This window comes from Pseudorca crassidens, chromosome 19 (genome assembly GCF_039906515.1).
Source record: "Pseudorca crassidens isolate mPseCra1 chromosome 19, mPseCra1.hap1, whole genome shotgun sequence".
NCBI classification, from domain to species: Eukaryota; Metazoa; Chordata; class Mammalia; order Artiodactyla; family Delphinidae; genus Pseudorca; species Pseudorca crassidens.
In genome coordinates this window covers 12,064,035-12,085,742 of record NC_090314.1, presented here as the reverse complement: position 1 = coordinate 12,085,742, position 21,708 = coordinate 12,064,035, and the positions used below count along the sequence as shown (strand labels likewise).

The following is a 21,708-nucleotide window of genomic DNA, read 5'->3' as shown; positions in this document are numbered from 1 at the left end:
TTCAAAATCAGCTCCATACCTCAGACTTACTACTGGCCCTCAACCCTGAATGCAGGCTTCAGGGCCCAGAACAAACTAACTCAACACCCCATAGTAAACATGCACCCCACAATTGACAAATTGACCAGACAACACAAAAGTAACTCCATCCTGATACCAAAGGGAGCCCCCAGTCTAACTCCCACCTCCAACTGGGCAGAGACCAAAGCAACCCTCATTTGCAAAAGCCACCTCACCACCGTGAATCCCCAGTGGTTCCCCATTCCCAGTTTCTCAGCAGTTGTTTCCTGCACCCAAATAAAGACACCCTCACATCTGAAGGGGAGGGCCCCAGGCCTCGATATGCAGCTCCACGGATAATGGTCAGTCATTACTGGGCAACGGTAGACTCTCCTGAGCCCAGATGCAAGTCCCGCTTTGCAGCTGAACTCAGCTCTTGCCCCACTTCTCCAAATGAACCTTGCCCCACCAACTCTCCCCAAACAAAATACGAGGGTGTGACCCGTGCTTATCTTCCAGATCAGGGACTTAAATTGGGGTTATCAGCCCCTCCTGCCCTCTCTCCCTTCTTTTACCCTGAGACCCTCCCTGTTTCCCCTCTGTCTGTTCACTGCACCCAACTTTCATATTAATGTTCACTAAAAAGTCACCTCTAAAGACGGATAATAGTATCTAGCTTAAAAGAATAGAAACCCTGGGCTCCCAGGACTCAGATCCCGCTCCTTGTCCCACTCATTTCCCTTGTTCCCAAAGCCCGCGGATTTCTCACCCCAGATAGGAAACCCATCCTCGGAGGAAAGTCCCCTCTGTCGCCTAACTCTCCCTCCCTCCGCCCAACCCTAGTCCCCTGGACAAAATAAACCAGAGCAAAGAGGGGGAGAACGAAGGTTTCAGCCGCTCAGACCTAATCGATCCTGCGCCCCCGTTTGAGTGGACCCCCAGCCGGGTGGAGAAGACGGGCGAGGCGAGGCTAGTGCTCGTCCGCCCCCTCGTGGAAGGAGCCAAACATTGCCGAGCTTTGCCTACTTGCCGCGCTGGACCCCGGCGTCCCGCCAGCCTCCAAGCGTAGCCGACGGGCGGATGCCCGAGGCCCTAAAGATCTGGGACTGGGGGAGGGCGAAAGGGCTTTGGGCGGGAGTCTGTCTCGCTGGATCCCTAAAAGGATTCAAAAGAGAGTCGGGAGCGAAAGACCGGACCCTAGGTCTCCTGAGCGTCGTCTCTCGGCCCCCACCAGGGGCTTTCCCCACCTCCTCGAGGGGAAGCAGCTGGCGGAGCCGTCCGGTCGCAGGACAATGGAAGGAAACGAACTAGAAATCATATCCGCCCCCTCCCTACCGCGCCCGGCCAGAGCCCCTCTTTTGCAGGCCCCGCTAGAGGAGCCTGTTGAATGACCACACCCTCCCTCTGTCTGAGACCCCACGGGAGCCCACTATCACCTCCCCAAACCTAGTTCCTATTTGGGCTCCCCTTTATCTCCCTTAATACCGTACACTGGAAGGGGGAGTTTTGCTGTATTCACTCTCCTGTAACAGGTTCCTTCCTAAAGCCAACACACCAATTGTCGCTGTCCCAGGCCCCCCGACGACCCAGGTCACCCATATTTCCAATCTCAATATCCCCAACCTCCTCCCCAATTCCAATGTCCCATCAGTTCCACTTTCAGTGGCCCAAGACCCCTTACGTTACGACCACCTAGTGTTTCTGAGGTCCCGCCCTGGAGCCGGAGACCCCGCCCCGGGTTCGCCATCTGGAGAGCGAGGGAGGAAGGAAGGATACAGACCCAGGCGTTCACCCCACCTCCACCCCCGCCCCCGACATCCCGGCCAGATAAAGGAGCCGAGGCCAAGAGGGGAGAGAGACCCCGCCCCCCTTGAGAAGAAAGCTGAAGCCCCTGCAGGACGGGGGTAAGAACCAGAGACTGAGGGAGCCAGACTCCTGGGTCCCCCTAAGAGGGTTGGGGCTTGTTGATGGTAAGAAGACAGAGGCCCAGAAATTGAGCTAAACTAGGGATCCGGGACTAGAGAATGGACTTTCGTGATTCGGGGAAGGGAGCTTCGATTGGGATTTGGAGGGGTGTGGACCACGGGTCATCTGGGGTCTCCAGGCAGGATCGGACTCCTGAGACCAGGCGCGCGGTGGGGCAGAGGGGAAATGGGGGTGCTGGAAGGGCACTGGGAGTCTAAGTAAGGGCGCTGCGGGCCGGATTCCTCACACTTGCCATCGACGCCGCGGTGTGGGAACCTTCAACTCGCTCCAAGCGCTGTGGAATCTAGAGGAGGAAAGCGAGCGATGCTGTGGTTGAGGGTAGAAAGAACCAGATGAATTAAGTGAGGCTGCGTGAGCCGGGGCCGGGGGCTTGGCTCTAGCTGCACCTCAGCAGGAAGAGGCAAACTGCGGAAGGGCAGGCGTCTTAGGACGGCCTGGATCCCTGAGCCCTCTCCTTGGCACCCGCAGGCCTGCGTCGCCATGGGCTCCACCGCTGCCCCGGAGGGAACGCTGGGCTACGTCCGCGAGTTCACTCGCCACTCCTCCGACGTGCTCGGCAACCTGAATGAGCTGCGCCTGCGCGGGATCCTCACTGACGTCACGCTGCTGGTTGGCGGGCAACCCCTTCGAGCTCACAAGGCAGTTCTTATCGCCTGCAGGTTCGAGGGGTGGCTCAGGGGTGGGGTGGGACCAAAGGGAAAAGGGGCGGAGCCCGAAGGTCTTTGGGAGGGAACCCGAAGCCAAACCTTCCAGAAGCAGGAGGCGGGGCGTCCGCGAATTGGGGGCGGGGTGAGAGTGGGGGAGGCGGGGCTTTGTACAGGGGCGCGTGTCTCCCTTGGTTCCCCAGCCCCTAACATGACCTATCTTTCCTCTCTCCAGTGGCTTCTTCTATTCAATTTTCCGAGGCCGTGCAGGAGTGGGGGTAGACGTGCTCTCCCTGCCTGGGGGCCCCGAAGCCGGAGGCTTCGCTCCTCTTCTGGACTTCATGTACACTTCACGCCTACGCCTCTCTCCGGCCACTGCACCAGCCGTCCTTGCGGCCGCCACCTACTTGCAGATGGAACACGTGGTCCAGGCATGCCACCGCTTCATCCAGGCCAGGTGAGGGAGCCCCAACTCGGTGTTCCTCATGGGTGAAGTGGCATCCTAGGTGTCAAGGGCAAAGGCCAAGATTAGGAAATAGCACTAATGTCCATCGCACTTTTCTCAGCTATGAACCTCTGGGCATCTCCCTGCGGCCCCTGGAGGCAGAACCCCCCACGCCCCCAACGGCCCCTCCGCCAGGCAGTCCCAGGCGCTCCGAAGGGCACCCAGACCCACCTACTGAGTCTCGCAGCTGCAGTCAAGGGCCCCCCAGTCCAGGCAGCCCAGACCCCAAGGCCTGCAACTGGAAAAAGTACAAGTTCATCGTGCTAAACTCTCAGGCCTCCCAAGCAGGGAGCCTGGCAGGGGAGAGGAGTTCTGGTCAACTTTGCTCCCAGGCCCGGCTCCCCAGTGGAGATGAGGCTTCCAGCAGCAGCAGCAGTGAAGAAGGACCCATTTCCGGTCCACAGAGCAGGTACAGAAACTGGAACCCCCCGCAATTTGTAGAGGCAGCCTCAGCTCAGAGGCACAGCCCTTGGGCCTGGGTGGTCAGGAACAGGGAGTGAAGGAGTGGGCTTCAGAGACACCAGCTCACCTTAGGGAGTTGGCCAGAGGTCAGGCTTACTCTGTAGGGTGGGACTTGGGCAGTGAAATTGGACATGGCACATTGGTCCATAGTGGCTCACCTCCAGAGGGTAGGCCTATGGCAACAAGTCTTCCAGGGGAGAACCCCACCACCGCCGCCGCCATATAATCTCTCCTAACCCTTGTCTCTGGGCCTTGACATCTGCCTAGGCTCTCTCCAACTGCTGCCACTGTACAGTTCAAATGTGGGGCTCCAGTCAATACCCCCCATCTCCTCACACCCCGGGCTCCAGAGACCACTGGGTCACACTCTGGGCGGGCTCATCCACCACCAGGTAAGAGCCCCTCCTTTTACCCCCTTCTTGGATTTTCTCCCATGGCTGCTCAAGGCCAGTTTAAAGGCCCAGTCCATTTCCTGCTGATTAGACTCACCTAGGGAGCTTTTAAAAATCCCATTGCCCAGGTCACACCCCATAGATCAGAAAGTCTGCAAGTGGGAGCCTGGCATCAGTACTTTTTAAAGCTTCCAGTGAACAGCACTGTTTGGGAACTTCTGGCCTATTTCCATCCAGGCCTGAGTGGTCAGCCCAGGGCTTGGCAAGGCCTCTCTGGCAAGCTGTCATCCAGAGTGGTGCAAGAGAGGAGAGAGAAACAGAAACTTCCACCCACGAGTAGGGGCCTCCACCTACCACCACCGCTATTGGAGTGATTAGCAGAGTACTCTGGAACCAGACAGACATGGAGTCAGATCTTGGCTTGTCCTCTCAATAACCATGTGACCCCAAGCAAGTCAAATGAGCTCCAGAAGCCTTAACAGTAAATTGGGAAAAAGAAAACCCGCTACCGTGTGGTTTGAGGATTCACTGGTATTGTCATTACCCACCACCCTTCCCAGGAAGTGAATTTTTCAGCTGCCAGAGCTGTGAGGCTGTGGCTGGGTGCTCATCGGGGCTGGACCCCTTGGCTCCTGGGGATGAGGATAAGCCCTACAAGTGTCAGCTCTGCCGGTCTGCCTTCCGCTATAAGGGCAACCTGGCCAGTCACCGCACGGTGCACACAGGTAGGGGAGGAGCGGGGAGAGGGCCCTGGCCTTGGTGCCCACAGCCGTCCCCTGGTAGAGTCCCTGACCTCCCTTCCTCCCTGCCTCCAGGGGAAAAGCCCTACCACTGCTCCGTCTGCGGAGCCCGCTTTAACCGGCCGGCTAACCTAAAAACGCATAGCCGCATCCATTCGGGAGAGAAGCCCTACAAGTGTGAGACGTGCGGCTCGCGCTTTGTACAGGTACGGCGCCCGTTTCAGAGACGGCTCGCAGGCAAATTTCCGAGAGGGCGAGGTGGGCCGAATGGAGAGGGTTCTGTCCCTCCCATTGGCGCTGTCTGAGGTCCCCTCCTCTCCCAGGTAGCGCATCTGCGCGCGCACGTGCTGATCCACACCGGGGAGAAGCCCTATCCTTGCCCCACCTGCGGGACTCGCTTCCGCCACCTACAGACCCTCAAGAGCCACGTTCGCATCCACACGGGAGAGAAGCCTTACCACGTGAGTACCCGACCTGGCTTGACCCAAAGCCTTGGAATTACCTTCCGTTTACCGAGGGGCGGAGCTCTGAAAGGAGCCGGCCCAGCGGTTCTAGACCTGTTCGAGGTGGGCGGTGTCCTTGTGAGTAAGGGGCGGGGGCCGAGGGTAGGGGTGGCAGGTATAGAAGTTAGGCTCCTGGACGGGGCGCTACCCTCCTGGAGAGGAGCTGACGGATGGAGAAAGCTTTGCTGAAGAGGGCGGGGCGTAGCTCCTAGGCCTTCCCCTAAGGATTTGGGAGCATGTAGGGACTAAAGAGCTTCTCTAAGATAGAGTGCTGGGCGGTTCTCCTTTGCTCAACACCTAAAAGGTGGTCGTGGTTGGGGAGGGACCTGACTCAGCTGTCCTCCGACAGTGCGACCCCTGCAGTCTGCATTTCCGGCACAAGAGTCAACTTCGGCTGCATCTGCGCCAGAAACACGGAGCTGCTACCAACACCAAAGTGCACTACCACATTCTGGGGGGGCCCTAGCTGAGCGCCTGCCCAGGCCCCACTCCCTTCCTGGAAGACAGGAAAGCCGCGGCTCACGCCTGGGTTCGCTGTCAGGCTTGGGCATAGGGGTGTGCAAGGCCCCTCGATGTCAGCGACTTGCCACCACCTTAATTTCTCACTGGGGAGAGCAGGGGTGGCAGATCCCAGCTTGATCTGCCTTTGTTTTGCTGGTCAAAACCTCTTCCCCACGATCACAATTGTTTCTGAGGAGAGAACGAGCTAGGAGCTGGAGGAGGGGAGAGACTGGAGGCCTGGTTTCTACCTGCAGCCCCCATCTCATTCGGTTTATCTGTAAATATAATTTATTGAGGCCTTTGGGTGGCACCAGGGCCTTCATTCTATTGCATTTCCCATGTCCCTCTTCCCCAAGTGTGATCAAAAGTGACCTGAAACACAGAATGTGAGGTCATGGCTCTGCCGGCAGAGATTAGCACTTGGCTGCCTCCTTTGGCGTGAGTGTTTTGTATTATTATTGTCATAACTTTTATCTTTAGAGTTGTTCTTTTCCTATTTGCTTGTTGGTTTGTTTCAAATGGAGAAAGGGGTTCTCTTGTCCTACCCCTCCAATTCTAGGTCTGGAAACGTAATTTGTTCTAGGGCAGCTCTGGGAACATGTGGGTTTATGGAATTGGGTCAGGAACCCTCTCTGGTATTCTGAATGTTGTAGGTTTTCTAGCAGGCCAGCACTGGATTAGACTTTTTCTGTTCTTCAAGGGTTACAGGAACCTATGGTGAGCCTGAAGTGGAGGTAATAAGTACCTCCTAGAGGCAGTGGGTGTGGGGCCTTTGTCAGTCTTGGAACTGGGGTGATGATTACAGGGGCTTTCTCTTATGTTCCTAACTGTCCCATTCGTCTGATCACCTAGGTCTGGCTCCACTGTGTCTGTTTGATAGAACTCACCCAGGAGCTTGCGTTGGGCCCACAATCCTCCCACTAGGGCCCGTTCTTAGCACTGAGTTGATCCCTCCATGCAGGAGAGATCTGAAATTCCTCACCAGAGATGATGCAATCTTTTCTGATTCTGCCCAGTCTCTAAGAATGTTATGACCTAGGGGAGAATTATGAAACCCTTTATCTTGACTAAACAGTAAAGAGTATGACTCATCCTTTACTGCAGAGGTGTCTGGGTTTGAATGTTCCTTGGGGTTCTACCTGAGATGAACCTCTTCTTCCTTTAGTAGGTTTTCGGACATCTTCTGGCAAGTGTCCAGATTCCAGAAACTTCTTTGCCTCTAGAAGTCACAGCTGCTTGGTAACTTTCTTACCTTAGAAAAGCTGGGTCTGTGACCTGGTCTTCCTGTCACTGCATTCCTGTCCGGAACCAGTGAAAGCACTAGAACCTTCCACAGGGAGAGAAAAGGGGTTGAGTTCCACTATGGATTTTCTGTAGTTTGGGATTATGATCGGAATTACTGTTGGGATTAGAGATTTAGAAGATTTAAAAGACTGATGGACCCTCTAGTTGACCAAGTATCCAGGTAGGATTAAGAGGTTGGTTGAGGGGCAAAGTCTCTGGTGTAGGCCAAGTAGGTAGAAGGTTAGGAATGAGTTGCTTCTTAACTGTGTGGAATGTCTGGAATGTTAGATGATACTCTGAAGCCTTGATTTACAGTCCTGCCCCTGTTGCCCTGGGGGATTAGGGACATGGGGTGGAAGGTAAAAAGCACTTTGAATTTGCAGGGTGGAGGTTCCTCAAGACAGGTCAGTACTAGTGGCTGTCACTTGGGGACTGGTGAGAGAGCTACTCTTCTCCCTCTTTGCCTCTTACTCCCCACTGCAGAATTGAAGGAGGTAGGGAAAGCAGAGGAGAGAGCTGAGAAGGAACCATGATTTTTTTTTTTTTTTTTTTTACCAGATTGGATGGGCAGGTGGAGAGTGCCAAGGGGTGGAGATGTTAGATCTTGCAAGATCAGAATCATGGAATAAAGAAGCCTCTCTGTGCTGCCTGTTGTGTCCTGGGTTCTTGCCTGTGGGGATCTGGGGACTGAGGGTTCTGAAGCTGGGGAAAGAGGGTATCCTATCCTTCCTGGATACCATCTTGGATTCTGTGCCCATCCCACTGTCCCATCCCACCAGACATTTTAAGTGGCCCTTGTTCTCCCCTTCCCTGCCCTTGCCTTCCGGATCATTGTGTAGGAACCAGTGACTTCATGAAGTTTCTCCGGAGCCACCTGCATCCTACTGCTCTGAAGTCACTTCCTGCCTGAGGTGTGGAGGCAGCAGGGAGAAACCAGGAAGCCACTAATAATACCAACATGTTGGGGGATGCATCTGTGCAGGGGAACTTAATGCCTGGACACCCTCTACCACCACCACCACCACAGAAAATGGATAGGACTTGGGTGCCATAAGGATAATAGGAGCTGGAGGTGGCAGTGAGAAGGCTGTGTGGTTAGAGCCAGCGTGCCAGCTCTACCCCTCCCCCAGCAGTGGTGTCTTGGAATCCATCCAGTGCCTAGTACACACTTCTCTCCCACCCTTTCCCCTGTCCTGTGTGTGTCATGGGCGCACAGCCTTGTTCTACCCAGAGGTTAAGGGGTCACTAATTCTGATAAGTGGACTTAAATTCCTTTTGGACTTAAATTCCTCATCCATGAAATAAGTCCATTAGCATGGAAGGAATAAGTTCCTTCCAACGTTTACAGTTTGTGGTTGTGCTTCTTAATCTTTTAAAACCCATGACCTGGGTTAGATTTTTTTTTTTAAGCACAAAACAAAGAAACTAAACTAAAACCTTCCTTCCCCTCCCACTGTAGCTTATCCCCTGTTTAAAATAAGACCAGCTTAAAATAAAATAAGACCAGCTAATATTACTTAACTCCTACTACACGTCAGGCCCTAAACTAAACATTTTAGTGTATAGATTTTCTAATTCAACTCCCCCGACAACCCTAAAAGTAGGTACTATTATTAGCCCCAGTTTACAAGTGGGGAAACCAGCTGAGAGGTTCAGTGTCTTGGCCAAGTTAAGAAGTGATGAAACCAGGATTGGAACTGTGATTTGATTCTAAAGACTGCGCTCTTAACCACTCTGTTATACAGCCACACCAATTTCTACATCTTTGGTACAGTCCCCACCAGCCAAAGTTCTAACTCCACTTAAAAAAAAAAAAAAAAGCTTCTTGGGTATGATTACTTTTATTTCCCACGTATAAAATTATACGGCTCAATATGCTTTTTTAAATTACACAGCCTCCCTCCCCACCCCAGCCCCACTTGTCTGGGTATGACCCCTTGAGTTCCAATTTCAAGGTCAGTGTCCTAAGGATCTTGAAGCCAAGTCATTAGTGCTCTATAAGGCTGGAGGAACTGGGTACTGGTTGGGTAGGAGGGGCTGATTGCGCCAGTGGTCATGGCTTGTCTCTAGTCTATCCCATCATGAGATCAAAAGCTGTGATTAGGAAGTGGTTGTTACTAGAGGGCAGAGGAAAATGTTCCAGCCCCACTGAAGACGAGGGCTGGTGGGGCTCTGAGTGAGCTCAGAGTTGCACTTCCTCTCTCCAGTTATTTTTGGTCTCTGTGACCCGTAGGTTTCCTGTTAGTGGGAACAGAAGGGACAGGAACGAGTTCCCAATACAGAAATCAACGCCAAGAGTCCAAGAGCCCAGTCTCCTCTCTCTTTCCTTGGCCTTTGAACCCACTCAGGAATCCAGGCATCTAGATTCTAGTGGCCTCAGGCGCTTGGCCAGGTATTTTATCTTATCTCATAATCCCTCCGCACCACCCACCCCACCCCCGCCCCGCTTTTCAGCTCCCGGGCCCCTCATCAAGCAAGTATGTGTTTTCCTCTCCTGAACCAGTTTACCAACTACTAGCGCCCACGGACTCCTTACGTGCGCATCTCCGTGCTGAAATCTGGTCGAATTGGCCCGCTAGTTGGACAGGAGACCGAAGCTACCTCCTGGTTGGTTCCTGGGTCACCTAGGGCCCGTCTATTTAGCCTGCTAAAGTCCCCTCCTCACGCCTGCGCCCCACTCACTGCCCCAGAACAGGTTCTAAAGCCCGCCCTGCCCTTATGGCTCCGCCCCCTTCTGAGGAGTCCCGCGTTCTCATTGGTGAGCTACAGACAGGGATGTTGGCCGGGCTGGCCAGGTGCAGACACTTCCAGTGATAAGATGGATAATCCACCCTGAGACCTCAGGGATGGGGCCCAAACTCAGTGCTGCCCCCTGGCTCCTAGACCGAAAGTCAGCCCTCTCCTCCGTCTGTCCCGCCCAGGCCTCGACTCTCCACTCACGGCCGGCGGAGCCACGCCCCCCGGCGCTGAGCGCAGGGCCAAGCGCCCGCCTGGTCTCCCTACCTATATCGCCCCCGCTAGGGGAAGGGCGCAGGCGCCTCACGCAGCCTCTCTGCAGCTTTCAAGCCCTCGTTGGTACTTTCCTCTCTACCGTCCTCTGCTCCCTGCTCGGCTGCGAGTGGTCCGGTTGGGTGGGTGGGCAGAGGTGGAACGTCCTGAGCCCTGCTCCGGAAGGGGCTTAAGGCGGCAGTCCTGTTACCTCCCAGATGGCACTTAGGGCCGAGCCCCCCGACGGGGGCTGGGGGTGGATGGTGGTGCTCTCAGCGTTCTTCCAGTCGGCGCTGGTGTTCGGAGTGCTCCGCTCCTTCGGCGTCTTCTTTGTGGAGTTTGTGGCTGCGTTTGAGGAGCCGGCAGCGCGAGTCTCTTGGATCGCCTCCATAGGAATCGCGGTGCAGCAGTTCGGGAGTGAGTGCTGCGCCTGGGTCCAGAGTCCTGTGACCCTCGACCCTCGGAAGGGAGAGGAGATGCGGGGACGGTAAAGGAGATGGTGGGGGTGGGGTCAGTGCTGGAGAAGGACGCCTGAGATCTTCTCTCAGAACACTTCCTCTTCTCCAGGCCCAGTGGGCAGTGCGCTGAGCACCAAGTTCGGGCCCAGGCCTGTGGTGATGGCTGGGGGCATCTTGGCTGCGTTGGGGATGCTGCTCGCCGCCTTTGCTACCTCCTTAACCCACCTGTACCTGAGTATTGGGCTGCTCTCAGGTGAGACCCTGGGCAAGGGCGGGTCAAAAGCCTGAGTCTTTTTGGCCTCTGGACTTTTACCTTCTTCCTGCTCCTTCCAAAAGGCTTAGGGAGACGCTGAGAGAAAGTTTTGGCTAGCACCTGTGCCCCGAAGGCAATTTTGTTTTTAATCACATCGGTTTATTTATGGCTGCGTTGGGTCTACGTTGCTGCGCGTGGGCTTTCTCTAGTTGCATCGAGGGGGGGCTACTCTTCGTTGCGGTGCGCCGGGCTTCTCTTGGCGGTGACTTCTCTTGTTGCGGAGCACAGGCTCTAGGCGCGCGGGCTTCAGTATTTGTGGCATGTGGGATTTATAGTTGTGGCTCGCGGGCTGTAGAGCGCAGGCTCAGTAGTTGGGGTGCACAGGCTCAGTTGCTCCGTGGCCCTTGCTCCTTCCCAGACCAGAGCTCGAACCCGTGTCCCCTGCATTGGCAGGCGGATTCTTAACCACTGCGCCACCAGCAAACTCCCCCAGAAGGGAATTCTTAAGAGAGGTGACTAAAATGATAAACAGGTTAGGGGAAATCAGGAAATTCAAAGACACAAGCCCAGGGCTAGTGGGACTGGAGTGTAAAAGGAAGAATTACTGTAAAATTGTGTCAGATGTGAAAGCTGTGAAATAGATATCATTATCCTATTTACAGATGAGGAAAGGCTTTAAGCTTATGCAACTTGGCAAGTGAAGTTCACACAGCCAGAAATGGTAGAGCCCAGGTCTAACTCCAGAGTTCTATGGTAGTTAACTTTGCAAACATTCCAGAGTCCCATAAAGTATATTACCCCCATCTTGCAGATGAGATTGAGGCTAGGAGATTAAGTAAATAGACAAGGTCATACAGCTAGCAAGTATCAAGCTAGGATTGTAATTTACACCTGTGCTACCTTCTGCTGCTGGGCAGTGTTGGGATGATTGTGTGCCCTGAGCTCCTTATGGGTCCCTCAACCCCCATTTCTTCCTTTTTGACAGGATCTGGCTGGGCCTTGACCTTCACTCCCACCCTGGCCTGCCTGTCCCGTTACTTCTCTCGTCGGCGATCCCTGGCCACTGGGCTAGCACTGACGGGCGTGGGCCTCTCCTCCTTTGCTTTTGCTCCACTCTTCCAATGGCTGCTCAGCCAGTACGCCTGGCGGGGGGCCCTGCTGCTGGTGTCTGCCCTCTCCCTCCACTTGGTGGCCTGTGGTGCTCTTCTCCGCCCACTCTCCCTGGCCGAGGACCCTGTCGTGGGTGGCCCTGGGGCCCAACTTGCCAACCTTCTCCATCATGGCCCCTTCCTCCGTTACACCGTTGCCCTCACCCTGATCAACACTGGCTACTTCATTCCCTACGTGCACCTGGTGGCCCATCTTCGGGACCTAGATTGGGACCCACTGCCTGCTGCCTTCCTGCTCTCAGTGGCGGCTATTTCTGACCCTGTGGGGCGTGTGGCTTCTGGGTGGCTAGGGGATGCAGTCCCAGGGCCTGTGGCAAGACTCCTGATGCTCTGGACCACCCTGACTGGGGTGATACTGGCCCTGTACCCTGCGGCTCAGGCTCCCACAGCCCTGGTGGCTCTGACTGTGGCCTATGGCTTCACATCAGGGGCCCTGACCCCAGTGGCCTTCTCCGTGCTGCCTGAACTGGTGGGAACTGGAAAGATATACTGTGGCCTGGGACTGGTGCAGATGGTAGAAAGCATCGGGGGGCTGCTGGGGGCTCCTCTATCAGGTAAGGGGACTGGGATTTCCAGGTGGGTGCGGGCTGCCACGTCATACCATTCAGGGAGGGAATTGACATTATAGTTATGTGAATACTGCCCTCTGGTATGGTACATACACAGCCTGCATGGTCAATCACAGCAGCCCTGAAATGGGTCCAAAGTGGCAGGGTACCTACAGTTGGGGTTTTCAGAGGACCTGGTCAGACCTGGCCAGACATAACATGCCAGTGTCTGCCTTTTCCCTTGGCCCACTGGGCCCCAGGCCAGGGGTCTGAGCCATCTGGTCAAAGTTCTCCAGGCTCCTGATGCCAGAACCTTCAGACCCTTAACATTTTCCTAACTATTAACTGAAGGCATGGAAGAGAAGGCCACAGCTACTGGAAAGAAAGGCACAAGTGTGCCTGACTCCATCCGGATCCCCAAATCCCCACTGGCTGGTTCAGAGATCCTTTCTGAAAGCAGGAAGGTGGTTGAAATGGCCTTTTGAGGCCCCTGGGAAGCCTGAGGTCTCGAGCTCATCCAGTCCTACCTTGAGAGTTCTAATTCTCCAAGATGATGGGTTAAGGATTATTTTCTTCCCTCCACCCCAAAATGTGTCTGAGTCCCAGGAAACAGATCACCCATGTGTATTCTTTTTCTCTCTTGAATCTAGGCTACCTCCGGGATGTGACAGGCACCTACACATCTTCTTTTGTGGTGGCTGGGGCCTTTCTTCTTGCAGGGAGTGGAGTTCTCATCACTCTGCCCCACTTCTTCTGCTTGTCAGCTCCTACCTCCAAGCCCCAGGACCCTGTAACAGAGGCACTGGATACCAAAGTCCCCCTGCCCAGGGAGGGGCTGGGAGAGGACTGAACTCCAGGAAGGGGGAGTCAGACCCAGAAACCCAGGGGTTGTTGGCTCCAGGTCTTCTGCCCCATCTTGGCACCCACAGAACCACAGTGCCTTAAGCATCGTTATCTGCCTCCTCCCCCCCAGAGCAGGCCTGGGGCTCCTGCGATGTGTGTGCCAACCCTTTGTATTTTGTCTTATCTCTTCTTCGCTCGCACAACCTTTTCTGAAGGATCCAGGAGTTCAGCCTGCTCCACTGAGCTGTGAATCGACTGTGGAAACTCAAAGGCCAAGAGACTTATCATGTTTTACATGTGATCTCCCTGAAGACAGATCTTTGGGAAAGAGGGATGCCCCTTTGAGATAAAACTGAATAAGAAAACCGGACAATAATCAGAACTTCAAAAAGAATTGGGTCCCATATGCCTGGGTTGGCTGAATGGGGTCACGCTGGGGACTGGAGGGGAGGTATCCAGGAGCTCTGGTGACCCAGAGCATTTAACCCTGGACTCTGCTCTCTGGATCACAGTTCCTCCTACTTGCCCACTGACCTCCCTCTTTCCCACTATCCCCTGTAACTTAGGAAAGAAATTAAGAAAATGGTGAGGGACATGCGGGGGGTGCTAGCTGGGGAGGGGGAGATAAAGCTAAGAGAGCTGAAGTCTGGGTCTGGGATTCTTATGTTTTCATCAGGCCAGTAGGAGACTGAAATGCAGGAGAGAGTTATCTGGGAAATGAGGATGGGGCAGCTAGCACCCATGAGCACCCCCCTCCTCCAACAAACTGAAGCTGATAGGCAGACAGTTTCTCAAAGATTTCCTGTTATAATGGCAAGAACTTGGGCAAAGAGAAACGGACTGGCTAGACAAACACCCTTCCTGCCTCGCGTGGCTTAGGGCCTGTTCCTATCAACCAGCCTTTTTGGATATTTTAAGTAGAATGTTTGCAGCATCCGAGATTGCCTAACAAAAGCAGATAGAAAGTCTTTATTGGGGGCGAGGCTCAAACAAGAAAATGGTCAACAAGTGCCGTCCAGAGTGGAGTGAGGGCCTCCTGGGGGGAGCAGGGCAACCTGAGGGTTGGGGAGCAGCTCCCCCCTCTCAGGGGGCGGGGTGCCTGGACCTGAGGCTGGACGGCAGGAGGGCAGCGCACTGGGCAGCCCCATGTAGATGAAGCTGCCAGAGAGGATGAAAGAGCTGCACACGAGGAAGGAGGCGGTGAAGTCTCCTGTCTCATCCCTTAGGAAGCCTAAGAGGAGGGGGAAAGGAACTCAGAGGCCTCCGTGCCCAGGTGCAGAGGAGGGGTGCGAGCGGATCTGCTGGCTCAGGCCCTTACCTGACAGGGGAGGGCCCAGAAGCCCCCCCAGGCTCATCAGCATCATCACCAGCCCGGTGGCCTGCACCACACCGCCGACGCCCACCATCCCCGGGAGCACGCCGAAAACCAACGGGGCGTAACTTCCGGCGCTCAGCCCGTAGGCCCCAGCCGCGGCCAGCAGGGGGCCCCCCCAGCTCTCCTCGTTCCCCACCACCGGCACCAGACCCACCGCCAGCAGCCCTAACCCTGTCAGGGCCCCGAACATCGCCAGCAACCGCGGGAGGGGCACCCAACCCTGGTCCGCCAGCCACCCGCAGAGCAGCCGGGCGCCCGCGTCCCCCACGGCAGCCACCGTCACCACCAGCACCGTCCCATACCCCCCCAGGCCCCGATCTAAAGCGTGAGGGGCCAGGTGCACGTAGGGGACGAAGTACCCGCCCCCCACCAAGGCCGTGCCTAGAGCAAAAACTAAGAAGGCCCGGCGTGTGAAGAGACCTAGGCCGAGGGCAGCTAGCGGGCTTCGGGGTGGGCCCAGGGGGTCTCCAGGGAGCGCCAGGGGTCGCAGCAGGGCGCCACAGGGGGTGAGGTGGAGGGTAATGGAGCCAAGGAGGAGCAGGGCGCCCCGCCAGCCGAAATTATCGAGGAGGAGCTGCAAGGCGGGCGCCAGAAGCAGCGAGGAGGCCCCGTTGCCCGTGAGTGCCAGCCCCACGGCCAAGACTCGACGGCGGGAGAAGTAACGGGAGAGGGTCCCGAGGGCAGGGGCGAATACCAGGGCCCAGCCGGAGCCTGCGAATGGATAGGACCGGGTGAGGACAGGAGCTGGGGATGCCTGCCCCCACCATCCCAGCTCGGCTGCTCGCAGGAGGCCCTCGCGCCCTTGGCCTCCAGCTCCCGACACGCTCTATCTCCACCATCACCCCTGAAGAACCCGGGAATCCCTCTCTCCTCACCAGCAAGGACGCCCAGGCCAAGGTAGAGGTGCAGCAGACTGCGGGCGAAAGCCGAGAAGACGAAGCCGAGCGAGGTGAGGACGCCCCCAACCATCACCACGGGGCGCGCCCCCCAGCGGGTGCTCAGGGCGCTGCCCACTGGGCCTGGAAGGAGGCGGAGTCAACGGAAGACACGCTCCTGGACCCCCAAACTCGCTCCAACACTTCTCATTGGCTGTTTGCCTGGCCTAAACTTCTCCCCCTGCCTAATAGCCCCTCCGCCTTGACCTCAAGACCCACTATATTCTAGAACTTAGGTACACTGGTCGACCTTTCTTACGTTGTCTGGTAATCAACCAGGTGTGTCCCCCACCACTGCACTCATGGCCCCTCCACCCCGGTTCCCGCCTCCGACCTCGGGCCCCCCCCTCACTGGCTGCCTGCTGCACGGCCAGGGCCAGGGCGCTGACCCACGCAGTGTCCTGAGCGCTTCGGTCAAAATGCTCCGCGAGGTCAGGGAGGGCGAGGCCCAGGGAGCGTAACAGTCCGTAGGAGAGCCCATTCACCGCGAAGGCTGCGGCCGCCACGACCCAGCCCCAGCCCCCGTCCGGGGGTCCGGCTGGCTTGGGGGTCATCACCGCCTGGAGGAGGGGGACCACCTGTGAGAGAAGTCTCCAGGTCTGTGCCTCCTTTAGGGACCCGGGCATCCCTGAGATCCAGCTTCTGGCTCTTTGCCCAGGGTGGGCACGTCACCCTGAGCACGACAGGACGGAGACGGAGGAGCCTAGGGACAGAACTCCCGGGTTCGCGCGATCCCGGGACGGGATGACAGCCGGATCCCCCAGGCCTGAGACTCCCCCTCCCACACACCCGTCTCCCTTACCCGACCTCTCCGGGCGGTGCGGGGAGAGGAAGGGCTCGGCCCGCTTTTCTCCCTGCTTCCGGGGCGGGCGGGGCCCCAGAGGGAGCAAATGTAGAGATGGAGCCCAACTTGGACGGGCTCTCAAGGTAAACAGAGAGCTCCACAGGGGGGCTGAGCCACCTGGGACGGGGGGGGTACGGAGGGCGGGGGCGAGCTGAGACAGCCAATCCGCCGAGCCGCGGGTGAGGCCAGACGCCGAGTCCTACGGGGATTGAATTATCCACTTACACCCCCAACCCCGGGGAAGGGAGGGGTGAGGAATGAATGCCGCCACGCCCACGCCCACGCACCTGCCGCCGGCTGTGCACCCGGGAGACGCGTGGATTGCAACCTCCAGCCTGCCCAACGTCGGTAGGCAACGCACGGAAATAGCGGTAGTCCTCCCGAAGCCTGAGTGGATGAGTACTTTCGTTCTCAGGGAACGTTGCTGGAGAACCTGGTAAAAGCTCTCGGATGTTAAATCACCTCCACGGAGTGTATGTTGTGTGCTTAACAATAATATGCCCTCAAGGACGGAGGAGAAGGAAGAGGACTTCCTTATGATGGGCCAGGGACATGTACACATGTCATCTTTCATCTTCACAATCACCCTGTGAAAAAGGTGTTCTTCCCATTTTACAGATAAGGTAACTGAAACTTAGGGAGGTTAGGTGACTTGCCCAAATCACTCAGCTTAAAAAAGAAAAAAATGGTGGAAATATTTGAATTGGGGTCTGTCCAACTGCGGAACCATACAAGAAGAACAGACCTAGGACTGAAATAGAATCCGCCACCATGGAGGGAAATGGCCTGGAGACAGTTTGATGCCAAACTGACCTGGAAATGGTAGAGCCTTTGCAGAGCCAGAGAGTTTATGATTCTGAGATAGGGGTTACTGGGAATACAAAGGATTCTTGAGGTCAGAATCGCTGAAGAGTTAGATTAGAATTTTAAAAACAAAGTTAAGAAATCCGATAATTGAACCCAGGTATTGGTTTCTTGAAAAAATTTTCCTTTTTACATTAGGATTAAGTTTACCATTAATTTACTTCAGCTGTTTGATCAAGGGATGTGTTCTTTGATTTAATTTTCCAACAGTATCAGAGAAATTGGCAGTTTGCAATTTGGCGTATGCAACATCCAAAAGCCACATGGTGGCAGTGTTTCCTAATGGTTGAGAACGTTTCTACAAATAAAGAAAAGAAAAACAGCTTCTTAATCAGTGAAACTGTAAACCTAACAACATGATCTTCGAGGGCTCTCCACTGCCTATAGGAGGTAAAAAAAACAACAAAATTCTCTACTTTGGGCATGAGGCCTTTCACAATCAAAGGTAGACTATCTTTCCATCCCATCTCCCTCCCCTCTCTCCTACACCCTTCCATCAGCCGCCTGTATGGACATGCCTAGCTTTTTCTCACTCCTAAAGTTTTGAATATGTCATGCCCTTTGCTTGAAATGGCCTGGATGGGGTACAGGAGCCCTGACACACACACCCTGGGAAGGTGGTCTCACCAGCTTCCCTAGCTGGGTGTGCTGTTGTGAAAGGCACCTGGGAGACAGAGGCAGCACGTCCTCAGCCAGGGGGAAGGCACGGAGCCCACTTCCCGACATGGCCGGTGAGGACTCTGCTACAAGCTGAATGAGGCCAAGTGAAACAAATCACTCCCTCTCCATGGTGAAGGAGAAATGCAGGGCAGTCAAAGAGGAGACTGGGTCCTCAGGGTCTGGGAGTGACACTGAGGACCTTTACAGGCAGGATACTTATGAACCAACGGGGCATCCCAGAGCCTGGGGCTACGGTGATTGGCTGCGAAAGGGCACGTTTATCTTCTACCTCCTGTTCCCTGTATTCTTAGCCAACAGTGAGCCCTGAGGGAACTCACGATGGAAACAGGATGCCCCCTATCAAACCATCAGACACTGCAGCCCTCCACCCCCAACAGTGCACCCTGAGGAGACTCAGGATGAGAAAGCCCAGGATACTGGCCCCAGATGGCTGAGGTGCGTATCAAAGGAATGATTTCAGTGAGCCCAGACTCTTGCATCTTCCCATACATGGAAAAGTGCTAAATTCCTTAAGATATCTGGTTTTCTTTCATTGACGTTAATCTTTTGATGTTCCGACTACCTGGTCTTTGTTGCAAAAACTCCTGGATATCCTGGCTCCGCCCCTTGCCTCTTCGGAGCAATCTCTGAGTTATCTGCCATACTGTGTCCCGGGCTTAAGTCCTCAGTTTCGTCTGCTGAATAAAACATGACTCTCAACTTTTAGGTTGTGCATTTTTCTCAGTCAACAAGCAAATATAGCAGTGAGGTTGGGAGAATGAATTCCCAAGCTAGACTTCGTGGGTTTGAAGCCCATCTTTGCCACTTATTAGCTGTATTACTTTAAGCAAGTTATTCAACCTCTCTGTGCCTCGATTTCTTCATCTCTAAAATGGGGATAATAATAGTAGCTACCTGATAGGATTGCTATGGGAATAAAATGAGACACTGTGTATACATGTATGAATAAGGGACTTAGAACAGTGCCTGGAACATGATATATGTCAGCCCCTCTTGCACCCCTGCCCCTTCCCCACTGGCTACACCTACTGATGCCTCAAGGTTAAAGAACCACATTGGTCTGGTGAGTTCTCAGTAGAACTACACAGCTTTATAAGACGTGAATGGCTACAAAGAGAGGTTAAATGGATTGTTTCTCTTAGTAGTGAGTGGTTTTCTTAGCATTTTCCAAAGTTTAGGAGAAAATGCTGGTCTCCCTATCTCAACTCTAAAAACAAATGAGAAGAAAAGGAGTCAAAATAAGTTTTGTTCATTCGCTTCCTCATACAAAATATTTATAGACACCTACCATGCCAGATGCTCTGCTTAGGGCTAGGGATACAACTATGAATGCTACAGTCTCTCCCCTCCAAGCCCCCACAATCAAATTAAGAGAAAAAGTGAAATAAAGACATCTCAACACAACGAAAGGGACGCAGACACCATAGAGTGGTGCATGGGAGGAATTGACTCATTCTGCTTGGGCCTGCTGGGAAGGCTTCACAGAAGAGGAGCTCTTTGAGCTGGGTCTTGAAGGATGAGTAGGAGTTTGCCAGATGGCTGTGTGGGCAGGGGCATTCCAGGCAAAGGGAACTGCCTGTGGAAAATCACAAAGGCATGAACCAGCTTGGCACATTGTTTATTGTTTGGGGAGCTGTAAATAGCCGCTGTGTGGAGAACAGGGAGTGTGTAGGAGAATAAAGTAGGACGAAGCTGCTGGGGCAGAGGGTCCCATCATGAAAGGCCAGGCCAAGGAATTTAGATGTTTTCCCGGGGACTGATTCTTCTCAAAATTACCCCTGATGCAGCAGTCACTAATATCCACTAATACTGGAAGCTGATCACAGAGGGGAGAGGACTCATACCAGAATCAGAAGGGTCAGGAGAGTCTGGGGTGTACACCTTTTGTGCAGGGGACGTTTCTTTGAACTATCTTGTTTTACATTGAAAATTTTGCATCCTGCTTCGTAATCATTGATGCATATCTTCATAGGAAAGTTATGCTTTAAATGACTAGATAAATTATTTAAGTTTTTCTTCCCAAGTCCTCCTCTGGGCAGAAGCCACCTCTGGGTGGCTTCTATGGGAAGTCAGCATAGACCTCAAAGTGGAAGAAGACCATGACCCAGGAAGGGGCCCTAGGACACAAAGGTCAGGGCTTGTGGTTCAGGCCAGGGGAGCACATCTGCTGAGACACTCTGTAATGGGGGTGGGTCATGAAACAGGAAGATGAAAGCGCCCACTCAGTGGGGCTTAGGATGTGCAGAGAACAAATTTGCTTGGAATGACCACACCTGAATGGGGAACTGAACCAGGTCCCCTGAACCTTGTGCTGGGGCTGGGGCTGGGTAAGTGGTTGCTGAGTCTGAGGCCAGGGGAGGCTGGTGGTGGGCTTGAAGTTGGCACAGATGAGACAGAGCTGAGGCTGGAGCTAGGTTGGGGCCAAGACCTAGGATGGGACGGGAGTCCCAACCCCATGTTACTCCTCTCTGAGCCCCTCTACCAAGTTTGTCTCTGGTGCTTCTTCAATCCAGTCCCCAATCCCTTCCCTCTGTCACCCTCCCGCCCCCCACCTCCCCAGCCCCACCACCTGCTGAAGATCTGGAGCGTCTGGCTTTTGCATCTCTCTGGACAGCCCAGCCTCCAGGACAGGAGATCAGGATGGCGGGAGGAGCACCTAGCTAAAGTCTTTGCGCCTGGTCTGTTTAAAGATCCAAATATGTCTTATTCCAGCATTTTCTGCTTCTGGGACTTTGCCCAACATGTGTGTCAAAGTCCTTAGTTGTAAGCCACAGGCACCAACTCTGACTTACCTAAGGAGAGAAACGATTGATTACAGGATAGTGGGTAACACTCAGAATTACCAGGAAGACTACAGAACTAGGTTTGGCAGGAACACAGACCGGCCACAAGTCTAAACGAGGGGCCACGGCCACTGCTGTCGCCATCGGACACTAGATGTCGCTCCCGGTCTTTTGCAGCCACTGGACCTAGAAACTGCTGCTGCTGCTCAGAAACATCCTGTTTGTTTGTTTGTTTTGAGAATTATCTTTTCTTTTGGTGGATAAACTGAGGACTTAAGTCCAGGAGACAGCCCCTCAGATCGCTCTGAGGGACTGTTCCAAAGAGGTAAGGGAGGAACCAGGATACACAGTTTTTGCAACAAAAACCAGGTGGTCAGAACTTCAAAAATTACTGCTAACTAAAGAAAAAAAAGACATCTCAAGTTAATGAATTTAGCACTTTTCTGTGTATGGGAAGATGCAAGAGTCTGGGCTCACTGAAATCATTCTTTTGATATGCTCCTTAACTTTCTAGGACTGGTATCCTGTTTTCTTCCATCCTGTATCCCCTGAGGGTGCACAGTCCAGGCAGTTGTAGTGGCTGATGGCTTGATGGCCTTACTTGATGGTCAACAGTTGAAAATATCTTCTCTGTCTCATTCACTTCTAGCTCCAAACTCAAGTCCAGGGTCGTGCTTCTGACCACCTGAGCCTTGGTCATGTGCTCTTATCATAGCTGGAAGGGACACCAGGAGAGTGAGTACCTGGTGTTTTCAGTGTTGACAGGTACATGGGTTCTGCTTCCCATCCAAAATAATAAGGTGGAACATGTCAATCATACCCCAGTAAAGCGGAATCATCATCATCATCACAGGAATTTCTCAAACAAAGGAAGGGTTTTAGATGCGAGACAGCCCAAAATGTCCACTAAAAACTGGTCATCAGGATGGGAATGGGATTCAAACTGAGGC

At 54.3% G+C, this 21,708-nt stretch overlaps 4 protein-coding genes and 1 long non-coding RNA gene across 11 annotated transcripts in view; 3 read left to right on the top strand and 2 right to left on the bottom strand.

The window, feature by feature from the left end:
- Positions 1–1,773: 1,773 nt before the first annotated feature.
- Positions 1,774–7,666, top strand: BCL6B (BCL6B transcription repressor). Of its 3 annotated transcripts, none has more exons than XM_067716705.1 (9): positions 1,774–1,904; positions 2,455–2,645; positions 2,866–3,087; positions 3,197–3,544; positions 3,865–3,989; positions 4,550–4,714; positions 4,805–4,935; positions 5,053–5,190; positions 5,582–7,666. In XM_067716705.1, the coding sequence occupies exons 2-9, from the start codon at positions 2,467–2,469 to the stop codon at positions 5,696–5,698; spliced, it is 1,425 nt and encodes a 474-aa protein (XP_067572806.1). In that variant the 5' UTR covers positions 1,774–1,904; positions 2,455–2,466; the 3' UTR covers positions 5,699–7,666. The 3 variants fall into 3 exon arrangements, with proteins under 3 accessions (XP_067572806.1, XP_067572805.1, XP_067572807.1); XM_067716704.1 differs by having other exon boundaries at positions 1,869–1,970; XM_067716706.1 differs by lacking the exon at positions 4,550–4,714 and having other exon boundaries at positions 1,869–1,970.
- A 1,405-nt stretch (positions 7,667–9,071) lies between these two features.
- On the top strand, positions 9,072–13,577 carry SLC16A13 (solute carrier family 16 member 13). Its single transcript, XM_067716712.1, has 5 exons — positions 9,072–9,409; positions 9,521–10,422; positions 10,573–10,716; positions 11,702–12,439; positions 13,084–13,577. Exons 2-5 carry the CDS (start codon positions 10,224–10,226, stop codon positions 13,281–13,283), a joined length of 1,281 nt encoding a protein of 426 aa, XP_067572813.1. The 5' UTR covers positions 9,072–9,409; positions 9,521–10,223; the 3' UTR covers positions 13,284–13,577.
- A 653-nt stretch (positions 13,578–14,230) lies between these two features.
- Positions 14,231–16,813, bottom strand: SLC16A11 (solute carrier family 16 member 11). 5 transcript variants are annotated; one of them, XM_067716709.1, is made up of 5 exons: positions 16,718–16,813; positions 15,939–16,146; positions 15,527–15,670; positions 14,595–15,362; positions 14,231–14,507 (listed from the first exon to the last, which is right to left on the bottom strand). In XM_067716709.1, the coding sequence occupies exons 2-5, from the start codon at positions 16,138–16,140 to the stop codon at positions 14,278–14,280; spliced, it is 1,344 nt and encodes a 447-aa protein (XP_067572810.1). In that variant the 5' UTR covers positions 16,141–16,146; positions 16,718–16,813; the 3' UTR covers positions 14,231–14,277. The 5 variants fall into 5 exon arrangements, with proteins under 5 accessions (XP_067572810.1, XP_067572808.1, XP_067572809.1 ...); XM_067716707.1 differs by lacking the exon at positions 16,718–16,813 and adding an exon at positions 16,389–16,541; XM_067716708.1 differs by lacking the exon at positions 16,718–16,813 and adding an exon at positions 16,389–16,519 and having other exon boundaries at positions 15,939–16,164.
- A 52-nt stretch (positions 16,814–16,865) lies between these two features.
- On the top strand, positions 16,866–18,674 carry LOC137212808 (uncharacterized). The gene is made up of 2 exons (XR_010937628.1): positions 16,866–17,684; positions 18,266–18,674. It is a non-coding gene; the product is annotated as an uncharacterized lncRNA (long non-coding RNA).
- LOC137212807 (C-type lectin domain family 10 member A-like) overlaps positions 18,559–21,708 on the bottom strand; it is a 36,883-nt gene continuing 33,733 nt past the window's right edge. Inside the window, exon 10 of the mRNA XM_067716716.1 lies at positions 18,559–18,649. Within this exon, the coding sequence (XP_067572817.1) occupies positions 18,640–18,649 (10 nt within the window). The 3' untranslated portion in view covers positions 18,559–18,639. The remainder of the gene's footprint in view (positions 18,650–21,708) is intronic.

Coding starts and splice junctions, on each gene's coding strand:
- SLC16A13 (XM_067716712.1), top strand. CDS start 10,224: ATGGCACTTAGGGCCGAGCCCCCCGACGGGGGCTGGGGGTGGATGGTG. Junction 10,717..11,701: donor GAGTATTGGGCTGCTCTCAG/GTGAGACCCTGG, acceptor CCTTTTTGACAG/GATCTGGCTGGGCCTTGACC. Junction 12,440..13,083: donor GCTGGGGGCTCCTCTATCAG/GTAAGGGGACTG, acceptor TCTTGAATCTAG/GCTACCTCCGGGATGTGACA.
- BCL6B (XM_067716704.1), top strand. Junction 3,088..3,196: donor CACCGCTTCATCCAGGCCAG/GTGAGGGAGCCC, acceptor CACTTTTCTCAG/CTATGAACCTCTGGGCATCT. Junction 3,990..4,549: donor GCGGGCTCATCCACCACCAG/GTAAGAGCCCCT, acceptor CACCCTTCCCAG/GAAGTGAATTTTTCAGCTGC.
- SLC16A11 (XM_067716709.1), bottom strand. CDS start 16,140: ATGACCCCCAAGCCAGCCGGACCCCCGGACGGGGGCTGGGGCTGGGTC. Junction 15,671..15,938: donor GGCCGTGCAGCAGGCAGCCA/GTGAGGGGGGGG, acceptor GCCTCCTTCCAG/GCCCAGTGGGCAGCGCCCTG. Junction 14,508..14,594: donor TCTGGGCCCTCCCCTGTCAG/GTAAGGGCCTGA, acceptor CCCTCCTCTTAG/GCTTCCTAAGGGATGAGACA.